Source organism: Pan troglodytes, chromosome 16, assembly GCF_028858775.2.
Source record: "Pan troglodytes isolate AG18354 chromosome 16, NHGRI_mPanTro3-v2.0_pri, whole genome shotgun sequence".
NCBI lineage: Eukaryota > Metazoa > Chordata > Mammalia > Primates > Hominidae > Pan > Pan troglodytes.
Genome location: NC_072414.2, coordinates 49523823 through 49537253, shown reverse-complemented (window position 1 = coordinate 49537253; position 13431 = coordinate 49523823). Strand labels below are relative to the sequence as shown.

The 13431-nt window shown below is 44.8% G+C and overlaps 1 protein-coding gene across 9 annotated transcripts in view; it reads right to left on the bottom strand.

The window, feature by feature from the left end:
- Positions 1-13431, bottom strand: part of CGNL1 (cingulin like 1) — a 174105-nt gene that overhangs the window by 25171 nt on the left and 135503 nt on the right. For 7 of the 9 annotated variants that reach the window (XM_009429214.5, XM_054666967.2, XM_016928276.3 and 4 more), the window contains 4 exons: positions 8544-8750; positions 7036-7140; positions 1894-2046; positions 785-955 (listed from right to left, as the gene is read on the bottom strand). In XM_009429214.5, the coding sequence (XP_009427489.1) occupies positions 785-955; positions 1894-2046; positions 7036-7140; positions 8544-8750 (636 nt within the window). The remainder of the gene's footprint in view (positions 1-784; positions 956-1893; positions 2047-7035; positions 7141-8543; positions 8751-13431) is intronic. The other 2 variants (XM_054666968.1, XM_054666969.1) reach the window with 1 other exon arrangement.

Here is a 13431-nt window from a genome sequence, read left to right as displayed (position 1 = left end):
CATATTATCTCATTTAATTAAGTCACTAATATTTGGTATATTTTTAAAGAGGTAGAAACATATGCTCAGAAAACTGGGGTTAAGTTGCTCAAGGTGACCCAGTTGGCAAGAGGTATAGCTAGAAATCAGCATAGGCTGTACTTACATTTTGAAGCCTCCAGCTTTCCATTAAAACAATCAAAAACATCCCCTTTCTTTTTCTCAGTTCTTGAGAGGCCAAGCCTGAAGGGAGCTAGCATTTGGGTTTCTTTGCTCAATTATTCTTACATATAAAACCAATGTTTTAATCATTTCAATACTCATAAATTCCTGAGGATTTCTTTTATTCGCCATTATTGTTGTTGTGAAACTCTTGTCCGCCACCCTCATGCCAATAAAAGTCTGTATTTTCAAAAATCAATGGCCAAAAAACAGTCAGTTACTGTAATCCCTATTCTAGGATTAAATTAAAACATGAAAGCATATAAATAAATCATCTGGACACAGCTGGGCACATCATGGCTGCTCCATAAATGGCAGCTAAACATTTTAGGCAAAAAATTGTAGATTCATCAAGAAAATGGTCAGGTTAAAGCTGTGTCCATTTAGCCTCACAGTCCGCCAGTGGGTCCTTTGTGCTCCAGAATGCCATTTGCCCACAGAACCCACCCAGAAGGTGAAGAATGAAGAGTCAAGCACCAAAGCTGTCTCACGAATCTACCCCCAAGTCCCTCACAGAAGACTTTCAGGGCAAAGGATATTTTGAATAAGGGATAAAGGAAGAACTTATCTGGCCAGGCATTACCTCATCCTGCATTTTCATGGCTGTCAGTCGGGACTTTTCTGCCTCCAGGGTTTTCTCCTTCAACTGTCTTTGCATTTCTGCGAGCTCCCTGCGGTTTTTCTCCTTATACTCATCCAGCTGGTTCTGGAGCTCCAGGGTTGAGGTACGGGAGGCCTCAACAATGTCTGCCATCTAGAAGAAGTGACACGGGTGTGAGCCCACCCTGGGATGCTCTGAGACCAGGGTCTGGGTCCCATTTCAACACACAGCACATCTCCTCTTCTCCCTTTCTTCTATGGCCCCCTCAAAGATGGCCCAGCACCTGATCCTGAGTCGGCCAGGTGTGGGCACCTGTGACTTGGAAGCAGCATGGAGGCGTGAGCAGGCACGTCCTTTGGAGCCAGGCACACAGCCTCAGGGTCCTAGGGCTGCTGTGCCACTTACCAGTACATGACTGGGGCACGTCGTTAACCTCTCTGGGGCCTGGCCATGTCCACATTGGAAACACTGAAATCATATCTACCTTACAGGGTTGTTGTCAGAATTAGTATCCGCAGATACAGATAAAATTTTATCAGCAGATACAGATAAAATTCTAGTTAGAAACAAAATAGTTAGTGAAGTGCCTGGTACATAATACACGTCAGAAAACAGCAGACACTCGTGTCAACTCCCAGAATACAGAAAGCCTGCCAGCTTTGTGCCTTTACCTTTCTGGGTATGGTGGGGCAGACACGAAGAGAAAGAGCAGCAGCTACTGAGCTCTGACGCTGCCTTTCACACTCCTGGACAAGCAATAGAGATGCAAATGTAGAGACTCTGCACAGAGATGTCGATTCTGATTCAGTCAACATTGGTTCCATCTGCACTGACACACAGCCTTCTTCTACTAACTGTTAAGAGGTGATTCTGGTGCCCAGAATCCAGAGGGTACTGGCATTAATGTTTTCTAGACCAGTTTCTATCTTTTCAACAAATCCAAAGAGCTGCCTCTTGGGATCTGCAAATCCCTGACACTTTTGTGCTTAGACCTACTGCAGGTTTCCCAGGCTTTCACCAGACCCTCAGAGGGGACTGGGTCCAACAAAGACATCTGGCCCTACATCCTCTTTCCTCCTCCAGCCCCTCACCTCCTTCTGCAGTTTCTCAATGGTTTTGCCCAGGTGCCACCGCTCATTCTCCATCTCGTTCTTCAACCTTCTTAGCTGCTCCTTCTGCTCACTCTCCTCTTTGAGCTTCTCAGACAACTGCTTCTGCTCCTGGGTAGTCCGACTCAGATTTCCCTGCAAATGGCAGGGAAAGGACAGTGCTGTCACCTACTAACCAGGTAGCCACAGGAACAGGTGGCACAGGGAACTTCATAGTCACACTGCAAAGCAATCAGATCTGTTAAATCCGTGATGAGGAAGAAGATCAAAATAAAGCTGTCAGAGATAGAAGGGCATTGTTGGTTCTGAAATTCAAGGACCAAAAAGGAAAGTTGACTTACCCAAAAACATCCACAGGAATGAAGGGGCAGACAAACAACGTGCTACAGAAATACATGGCCAAGGCTGCTGGTGGTGGGAATTCAGGATGGTGTCTGAAAACCTGAATGTTCATGCTTGAAATTCGAGGTCAAGTTATACATTACAACAATCTAAACCTATTGGCAATTTATATCCTGTGACACACAGCATCACACCTAATGTTCCAGTATTTACTATGCTATGCAGATGGTTCTTCCAGTTAGAATAACTAAAAATGAATCGCTAAGAGAACACTACCCCACAGAACAAAGGTCCATTTGGGTAAAGGCAGTTGTCATCAACAGAATCCATGAATTGGACTCAGACACAGGCAAAAAGGAATTTGGAAACACACAGGTTGGTGAACTTGATGAACAGAAGGTATTAAATGGAAGAGACACTACTCAGATAAAATACTAGTCAGGTAGGTGGTTGTTGATTGAATCAGCACCAAATACTAGTGCCTACCATAAAATACAACTATCTTGAGTGCAATACTCCCCTTAGTTCCCCTGAGGCTCTCATCTCACAAAGTCACACAGACTTATGTTCTTTATGTAAACAACATGCAATTCCAGAATAAAATCCTAAAATATTATAGGAAACTTATGGTGGCTTCTTTAAATGGCTAAGCATTAGGGCCTTAGGTACAAGGATAATAAGAAGACGCACAACTTGGAACAGAGCAACCTGACTCAAACACAGACTGGATCATCTCGAAAACGTTGTCAGGCACTGAGGGCTGACTGGGCCACTACAGAAACAGCTCAGGGCCTACCCGGTCTTGTGTCCCTGCAGTGACTGCACAAGAACAATGGTTTATATTTGTACAGTGCTTAACAGTTTACAAGCTGCTGCCACAGGCAGTAACTCAGGATCTTGAAAACATTCCAAATCACTTCGGACTCTCCTGGTTTGCAGAGCAGAGGAACAGAGCTGCTCTGCCAACCATGTGATGTGGGGCTAAAACACCACCCATAGCGGCCTTCCGGTCCCTGGGCTCTGTTGGGCTGGCTGCACTTTGAGAAGCAGCCAACGTGGCCGACCTGCTGAAGTTAATTGCTGCAGAGAACCAAGGTTAACAAAAGCTGTTGGGGAAAAGATGGTGGCAAAAAGAAAGGTAATCAGAAGTTCAGTGTGGGGGGAATTAGCAGGAGTGTGCTCCAGCACAGCTGCTGCTGGGCACCCACCAGAAGCAGGGTCAAACCTGGGGTTTCTGTTGATCGATGATTTAGCAGTGTTGGGGCAAAGGGTGAGGAGGAGTTATAGAACCAGTGAGGTATGGTATGGGACAAAACCCTCAAAACACATGTCCCAAAAAACGTCAATCCGTGAAAACAACAAATACAGAGGGCCCCCAATGGCTTCCTGTAGAACCTTCAGGATCCAACTCAACCCCCTCCCCAAAGGAATCCCCCAGCCTTTCTCCTCCTCTTAGACCCCAATCCCAAGGGCTCCAGGCAGCAGACAAGCCAACCCAGCTCTACTCAGCCTCCATGTGGTTCGTGCATGCATTTCTCCTCCACTCTTGGCTCAGGCAGGGCTGCCTGGCTCTTTCTCCTGAACCACAAAAGACACCATAGACTCACCACTCTGGGCCTAGGGCCTGCCAACACCTGCCACCCCAGCACACACACATTGCCTAGAAGAATAGATTTGCTACATTATTTTTAAATTATTTCTTATATGCTTGCCTCTTTTGCAAGGTAGTAAGCTCTGTAAAGGCAAGGGAGAGATTTTCTGTCTATCTGGGTATGTTCACTATTAGGCATATGATAAACACTTAGCTATTAAAAATGAATGCCTATCCCCAAAAGTGATCCCAAGGCTTCTTATGTTAGAATCACCAAGCAAGGATGGGGTGTCTGTACTTAAAATATAGATTCTAGCTTTTTCTGATGGAATCACAATTTTTCTTAGCATGGGGCCCATAATCATTTGCATTTGAAAGCTCCCCAGATAATTCTAATATGTACTAAGGTTTAGAAACACTGTTTAGAACAACGGTCTTCCTCCTCCATAATTCAAGACATATGTTCCAATAAGTCACTGCTGAGAAAACGTCCCAAATTCACATGAAAAGAAGCAAACATGGCAACTTTGCATTTTTCTGACCCTTCATGTGGACAGTATCAGGAGTGAAATGCTCTGTAGCTACAGAGACTCTATTTCCAAGGCCAGCAATACAAGCTCATCGATGAATAATGAGATGAAAATTTAGGGAAAATATATCAGGTTGGAGAATCTGAGACGCAACACGGGTAGATGTAGGGTGAGTGTCCGTGAGCTCAGGGACCATTATCTGTCAACAGACGCAGATTTTATCCTATGATTGAGGTCCCAATTAGCTAATATTAACGACAAACAAGTTGCAGGTGAGCCTATGGGTGTCAAGGAATGGGCAGCTTAAACAGAAGGAAGTTGGTCTTCTTGGAGTCCCTGCCACTCAGTGTCTGTGGGCTGCAACAGTGCAAGCCTTGGGCCCTTTTTCCTTGGTTGTCTCAATACTCAAAAGCCCAATGGGGTGGGAGGGAAAGCCCTAGGAATAACGTATGCACTGTTATCCCTTCCTGAAGGAAAGAACTGTGGTTTCTCCAGCAAAGGCTTCTTTACTTCCCCATCTGCAGAAGGCACTTTAAAATAGAAACATAGATGCCTTGCCTTAAGTGCAGTTCCAGTAGCCCTAGATAGCAACACAGTCCTGAAGCAAGCGGTAGGGCATTAAGCAAACCAAGAACAGCATCTTTATGCCCCTCTGCTACTTTTTAACTGAGTCATGGTAAATCAGACATAAATTTACCAGCGTCTTCAGCTACTATGTAAAGAAATCTATTTATCATACGTGAAGATGCAATAGACCAATAGCACAAAGACAGAGAAAAATACCAGTTACTTTTTTCTTTCCTCAAGGGCTAAGGTCCCTTTGAGTTGCCAGCTTCAAGGACGAGAGGTGCACAGAAAGAGTAACCAAACAAAAGGAGCTGACTATCTGGTTTCCAATTTTAAAGAAAACAAAGTATTTCAGAGCGATGGTGCTTTTTTCATGGCATTACTTTTAAGACCAGATAATTCAGGTAAAGAGAGTGAAACTGTCAGGCCCGTTTTTAATTCTTGCCAGCTGCACTGCCAGTGGCTAACATGGCCACACACTGCATGAAGCACTCTCACCATCCCCACACCACTGGGAAAACAGGCCTCAACAAAAGTAACATGTCAGGGATAATTCCCAAGGCAAGGCTACAGATCCAGAGGTGGGGATGGGTGGGGATTACATTAAGATCTTCAGGCCCCAAGGCCATCACCTGTTCTGTGCACTGAATTCACTATGAGCGCAGATTCCCAGCAGGGGAACCACTTCCATATGTGTGAAAAGTTCCTGTTTGACCAAAGGAAAAGTTCTGAGAGACCCATAGCTGCACCGGGGACTTGGTGTGGACATACCATGAAGGTAGAGATGTTTATCCCTATAGAGTACAAATATGTTTCCTTTCTTTCTGCCCCCCAACCAGCTCACAAATTTAAACCCCACACTCTGGCAGCCAGGTTGGGTAAGAGTAACCAACCTAAGCTTTAAACAGCAGCACAGCAAAAGTGCCATCCACACAAAATCAACCCCACAAGATTTTGTAATGAAGATCTAGATTTAAAGAAATAAAAAAAATCCAAAGTGAAGGCAGTCAGACATTGAACTCAGGAAAAATTGGGACTTTACTATATGCAAACACGAGTTTTGTCCCAAGAGTAGGAGAAGGCACAGGCTTCTGATTTTGGGGGAGAGTCCCCAAGCTAGGCTGACCTGTGGGAATCCTTCCTCTCCTCTATACTCTAGGAGATGAAGCTGAACACCCTCCAGGAAAGCTGCAACAAGGCATTTACAAATCTGAACCTGACTCGGCTCTTAACACTTTTAATGCCCCCACTTCACCTAGCCCTGACTACAAGTGGGTCCGGAATGGAAAACTTTAACAACCTTCCCCTTAGACAACTCTCAAAAACACTGGCTTCTACCTCCTCAGAAACTCACCTGAGATACTTAAGCAGCATCCCGAGAGCCAATAGGAGAAGGACACACCTGCATCACCTGGAGGTCACTGTGCAAAGTCAATCAGAACGGCAGTACAGGCCTTTCTTGAGAATGTACTTCAAATGGGAAAATCTAATTTTCTAAGAACCTACTGATTTTGAATAGCGATAGCTATGCAGTTTCAAGGAAATGACTTCCTCCTGCCTCTCTGAATAGCCATCCTGAAGGAATGTACTCTATAGAGTGCATTTGCCCACAGGAGAAAGGAAATTGGCTTCTGCCAGAAAGCAGACTCCACACCGCCTCGGAGGCCAGTCCTGCCGGCCTTCTCACACCACTCATATTTTATCTTTGGAAAGCTGTCAAGCTCTTTAACGTCTAAACGGAGGGCTCTCCGCCTTCGCATTACTGACATCTGGGGCCTGATCATTCTTTGCAGTGGGGGCTGTCCTGTGCTTCATAGGATGTTTAACAGCATCCCTATCCCTGTTTTCCACCCACGAGGCGCCAGTAGCATCTCCCCAGTTGTGACAACCAAAATTGTCTTCAGGCATTACCAAATCCCCCCCAGTTGAGAATCGCTGGTCTAGACGGATAGTTCAAATAACTGAGTGGTTATTATGGGTGAAAGGGAGCTACATGGAAAGAGAGGGCCAAGGACAATCTCCACACATCCCTCTGGTGTTGTGTCTCTATGCATTCTTCTTGAGGGAGTAATGACAACAGCCCTTGGTGTTTACCTGAGCAGCCTCCAGTTCATTCTCCAGGGCGCTTCTGGCTGACACAGCTTCTTTTTCTTCCTTTCTGGCGTGCACAAGGGCCTCCTCTAACTGTCTTATTTCTCCCTACAATGAAACACTGGGTCAGTGTGCACTTAGATGTGTGCTGTACCTATGAAACTGACTCAGTGGAATTAAATGAACGCCGAAGACACCCATAGACATGGCAGTGGCTATGGTCACAATGCGCCTGTCACAGACCCAAGGTGGCACACAACAGCTGTGTTCTTGGATGCGTGTGTTTATCTGCAGTTCCAGTTCTCAGCCAGGTGTGAACATCCACATTATCTCGGGTGATTTTTTATTTTTTATTTTTTTAGAGACAGGGTCTCACTATATTGCTCTGGCTGGTCATGAACTCCTGGGCTCAAGTGATCCTCCCTCCCACCTCTCAGCCTCCCAAGTAGCTGGAATTACAGGCATGAGCCACCATGCCCAGCTGGGGTATTTTTTTTTTTTAATAGAAATATCTGGCCTTATTCCTGGAGATCTGAAAACAGTAGGTATTGAATGGACCCCCACACACACAGTTTTATAAAAGGTATCCAGGTGGTCCTGATGGATGACTGCTATGGTTTGAATGTGTCCCCCAAAAAGCATGTGTTGAAAGTTTAATTGCCATTGTAATGGTATGAAAAGGTGGGACCTTTAGGGGGTGATGAGGCCATGAGGGCTCTGCCCTTATGAATGGGCTCAAACTGTCATCACAGGAGTAGGTTCCTGGTCAATGGACAAGTGTGGCCCCCTCTGGCCAGTCAGTTCCCCACTCCACCTCTGCCCTTCTGCCATGTGATGCCATTCACACTTCAACACAGAAGGACGGCCCTCGCTAGAGGCTGGCAACTTAATATTAGACTTCTCAGCCTCCAGAACTGTGAGAAATATATTTCTATTTTTCCTTAATTACCCCAATGTGGTATTCCATGATAGCAGCACAGGACAGACTAAGGCAGTGACCACGTGTGTCTCCTCCTTCATTGTCAGCTGCCCTTTCCTACTGCTGAGAGTGTGCCATCTCTCAGTCACAGCTTCCCACTGCTAGAGGTCTGGCCAACCAGATAATTGGCTTGTTAAAATCAGTGTCACTTCAAAAACATCAACAATGAGTTAAAAAAGAATAAATAGTCTTGAGTGAGAATCGGTCTAATGGTGGTGTTAAGACAGCCCTTTCAGGTGGATGCCTGTGTGAAGCCATGGAAGGCTGGGTATGTCTGGTATCTGGGTGTGTGGGGATTCCTGTGCCTAGACCTGTGTTCCCGCCTGACCTCACCGTCCCTGTTCCCTGGCCTCCCTGTCATGCCACTCCCAGGGGAACAAAGAAATGGCTTGCAGAGAGGATGTATTCACTATTGCCTTGACCTTTCCTACTACATCATGACAATAAATCCCTTCCCCACTTTTGAAATCACTTACACAGGAAAGAAGGAGCAGCAGCTGCCAAAGCTGGGCCTGGGCCCAGCGAGCCTCACCTCGTAGTTCTTCAGCGTTTCCTTCGCCTTGGCTTCATCGCCTTTCAGGTCCTCGATCTGCCTTTGAAGCTGAGCAACTCTCCGCTCCAGCTCTTCGCTTCTTCCCTGCAGCTTCTCATTCTCCTCCTGCAGAAGCTTCACGCGCATTTCAGTCCCCGCCTGGTCTTGCTCTGAAGTGTTGCTCCTGCTCGCCAAGACCTCGACATTCTGTTAAAAACACAAAGCAAATGAACAAGGAGACTGATGTCAAGGAGCTGTCCCCAGGCTGGAAGAACGGCTGGCATTTATGAAAAACCCATTGTGCCCACTTAGCGAGGCCCTGTGCTGAGCCAGGGGTCGGCAAACGACAGCCTGCAGGCCAAACCCAGCCCCTCACCTGTTTTGAAAAGCGCAGTGTTATTGGAACATAGCCATGCCCTTCCATTTGCAGACTGTCTGTGGCTGCTTTCAAGCTACAACAGCAGGGCCGAGTGGTTGCAACAGAAACCCCAAAGCCTATGGTGTCACAAAGCCTAAAATGTTGACTCTCTGGTTCTTTATAGAAAAAGTTTGCCAACCCTTGCCTGTGTTAAGATCTTTACACGGGATTTCAACCTTTTAACAATTCCAGAAGGTGGGTGCTATTCTTATCGCCATCTTAAATATGAGGAAACTGACACTTGGATAGTTTAAGTAACTTGTCCAAGATCACTTAGGAGGAACTGCATTCGGGCAGGCTGAATCCAGAACCTGCCCTCATAACCCTCGCTTTCTGACATGTCCACTTCCCTGCCCCATTTGCATGGGAAGGGTCTCTTTTTCTTTTTTTTTCTTTTTTTTTTTTGAGACAGAGTCTCGCTCTGTCCCCCAGGCTGGAGTGCAGTGGCGCGATGTCGGCTCACTGCAAGCTCCGCCTCCTGGGTTCACACCATTCTCCTGCCTCAGCCTCCCGAGTAGCTGGGACTACAGGCGCCCGCCACCACGCCTGGCTAATTTTTTTTTGTATTTTTAGTAGAGACGGGGTTTCACCATGTTAGCCAGGATGGTCTCGATCTCCTGACCTCATCATCTGCCTGCCTCAGCCTCCCAAAGTGCTGGGATTACAGGTGTGAGCCACCACACCCGGCCCAGGGTCTTTAATAGAAGCTCTTGAGGAAGGGCAGCTTCGGAGTACAGATTTTTTTCATGTCCAATATAAAACAGAAATTTAAATTAGCTTAAATTAGGATACAGTTCATAGTGTAAGCTCTAGGTATGCTGCACACAATCCACAACAGAAAGGAATGACAATCTCAGGGTGGTTATTGTTGATTCCAGAGGTCACAGGGGCTTTGTATTCTTCGGTTTAGCAATTTGAAGTGATGGGAAATGGTCCTGCTCCACATTCCACCTCTCCAGGCAGATCTCTTACCTGTCCTCCATTTCTCCACTACTACAAAGATGCCAATATCAGCAAATCTCATGCCTACAACACAATGCTACAGACGCCTGCAATAAAAGAAAGGCCCAGGGAGGAAAAGGTTAGGCTTTTAAAGTCTGTATCACAGCCCATGTGGGAGAAGTATCTGCTAGAACTGCTCACTTATATAGCCTGTTGGAAAGATCTTTACTTCTCTTAACAGTACAGTAAGCTTATTATCCTGAACCTAACCAGTTAGAGAATTTCAGGAACCAGAGCATCCTTTCATGGCCCAAAGGTTTAATTCTATACAACAGAGAAAGCCCATCGGAGCCAAGCAACTGAGTTAGAATGAAGTTAGCTGGCATTGCTAGGAGAAAACTAAGATGTCAGACAGCTGAGACTTCTCAGGTCTATCAGGATATCATCTCCTAATGAAACCAGCAAGAGGACATGTCACAAAAATATACAGAGGAGAAATAAAGTGTGGTTGAAAACTTGAGGAAGGATCTAAAGAATCTAGTAACTGGTCAGACCAGGGAAAGAAAAAGTCTAGATTGCCCACTTCTGCCCTAACTCTCCTATTAACATGTGAGACAAAGTTACAGTTATCAAGACAGGGCAGTACTGGCATGAGGGAAGGCATATAAATCAATGAAACAGAATTGGGAGTTCAGACATAAACCCCTACATGTATAGCCAACTGCTTTTCAACAAGGATGCCAAGACAATTCAATGGGGGAAAGAATAGCCTTCAACAAATGGTGCCACTACAATTGGATATCCACATGAAAAAGAAATGAAGTTAGATATCTTCCTCATACCATACACAAAAGTTAACTCAAAATGGATCGTAGGCCCAAATGTAGGATCTAAAACTATAAAACTCTTAAAACACAGAAACAAATATTTGTGACCTTGGGTTAGGCAAAGGCTACTTAGCTACAACACCAAAAGTACAAGTGACAAAAGAACGAACAGATAAATTAAGCTTCTTCAAAATTTAAAACTTTTGTGCTGCAAATGATGCCACCAAGAAAGTCAAAAGACAATGACCAGAATGAAAGGAAATAAAAGTCATATATCTAATGAAGGACTCATATCCAGCATATATAAATGATTCTTTAACTCAGTAATAAAAAGACTTAAAAATGGGGCCAGGTGCGGTGGGTTACGTCATAATCTCTGCACTTTAAGAGGCCCAGGCGGGCGTATCACTTGTAGTCAGGAGTTCAAGACCAGCCTGGCCAACATGATAAAACCCCATCTCTACTAAAAATACAAAAATCAGCCAGGCGTGGTGGTGCACACCTGTAATCCCAGCTATTTGGGATGCTGAGGCGAGAGAATTGCTTGAACTCGGGAGGCAGAGATTGCAGTGAGCTGAGATGGGACCATTGCACTCAAACTTGGGTGACAGAGCAAGACTCCCTCTCAAAAAAAAATAAATAAACAATGGGGAAAGGATCCGAACAGTATATAAAATCCAATATGCATATGAAAACATATTCAACATCATTAGTCATTAGGGAAATGCAAATTAAAACAATAATGAGATACCACTCCACATCCACTAGGATAGCTATAACAAAAAAGAAAGATAATAACAAGTATTGGGGAGAATTTAGAGGAATTAGACCACTTATACATTGCTGGTAGGAATGTAAAATGGTGCAGCTACTTTGGAAAACAGTTTGCCAGTTCCTCAAAATGTTACACAGAGTTACGGTAGGACCTAGCAATTTCACTCCTTGGTATATAGCTAAGAGAAATAAAAACAAGGGACCGGGCACAGTGACTCATGCCTGTAATCCCAGCACTTTGGGAGGCCGAGGCGGGCAGATCACCTGAGGTCAGGAGTTTGAGACCAGCCTGGCCAACATGGTGAAACCCCATCTTTACTAAAAATACAAAAAATTAGCTAGGCATGGTAGCAGGTGCCTGTAATCCCAGCTACTCAGGAGGCTGAGGCAGGAGAATCGCTTGAACCCAGGAGGCAGAGGTTGCAGTGAGCCAAGATCACACCATTGCACTCCAGGCTGGGCGACAAGAGTGAGACTCCGTCTCAAAAAAAAGAAAAAACATATATTCCCATAAAAACTTGTACATGAATGTTTATAGCAGCATTATTCACAGTATCCAATAAGTGCAAGCAATCTACATGTCCATCAAACAGTGAATGGGTAAACAAAATGTGGCATATCCATAGAATGGAATATTATTTGGCCATTCAAAGGAATGAAATACTGACACACACCACAACATGGATGAACTTTGAACACATTATCCTAAAGAAGCCAATCTCACACACACACACACACACACACCCATATTGACATTTATATGAAAGTCTGGAATAGCAAATCTATGGAGACAGAAAATAGATTAGTGATTGCCCTGGGCTGCTACAAGGAGGTACAGGGAGGGATATGGGGAAGGGGCCAGGAGTGACTGCTAATGGCGATGGAATTTCTTTTTAGGGGTGAGGAAAATGTTCTAACATTAACTGTGGTGATGGTTGTACAACTGTGTGAATACTACAACCACTGAACTGTACACTTTCAATAGTTGAATTATATGAATTATATGCTGTATGAATTATATCTTAATACAGCTGTTTAAAAAAAAAAGGGTAAACAAAAGTTACGGGAAACCTGGGGCTGGAGTAGGGATGGTGGAGAGAGATGATGCATTTACCCCTGTGGTCTGGAGGTTTGCTGAGGTGTTAGAGAGGGGAAGAAGAGGCTCAAGACCATCTGCCCAAAGCTTTCAGTAAAGCAAAGAACACTTAGATGTGTGGTCAGCACCCTTTCATTCACCCGGAAATCTCAGGAAGAATGAGGATACTGAAAACCAGACCTGATTTAACCTGGATTGGGGCCTAACTAGCACCTTAGCATGTTAGATAAGGGAACCTGGACTGAATTGTGATACTTAGAACTTGGCATGCAAGTTCTTCACTCAGCTTATGGCTGGCAGGGATTTATTCCAATCTTAACTTTCAGTGGCATGGGCTGAGTATGACTCTAGGAGACCTTGTGTGTATTGAGACACTTAGTCCTTTTTTGATTATTTGTAAAGTGATACTATGTTTTTCTCTATGTCTTCACATTATGTTTACAAATAATTTAACATGAGCCTATGTTAGCAAATCTTCCCAAAAGTCCTCTCCCATTTTCATGTTCCCGCACCCCCACATGGCCAGCTCACCTTTTATATAAAGCCCATAGAACAAACTTTCCTTTCCTGAAACCATACCTAATTCACTTGCAGTAGTAATGGAATCTAAAATAAAAATAAAAATCCTAACGTTTTGTTCAAGGCAAGTACTACATGTAAGTTCTTCTCCATGACCTCCCAGTGAAGAAAAGAAACATGGCGGAGAGGACCTTCAAAGTTCTCCCAACTCTGAAGCGCTCTGATGCTTGGATCTATGTATCATCTTTCCAGATGAGACTTTGTGTCTCATGGATGTGGCAAAGGCAGCAGAACTGCACCAAGACAGAGCTG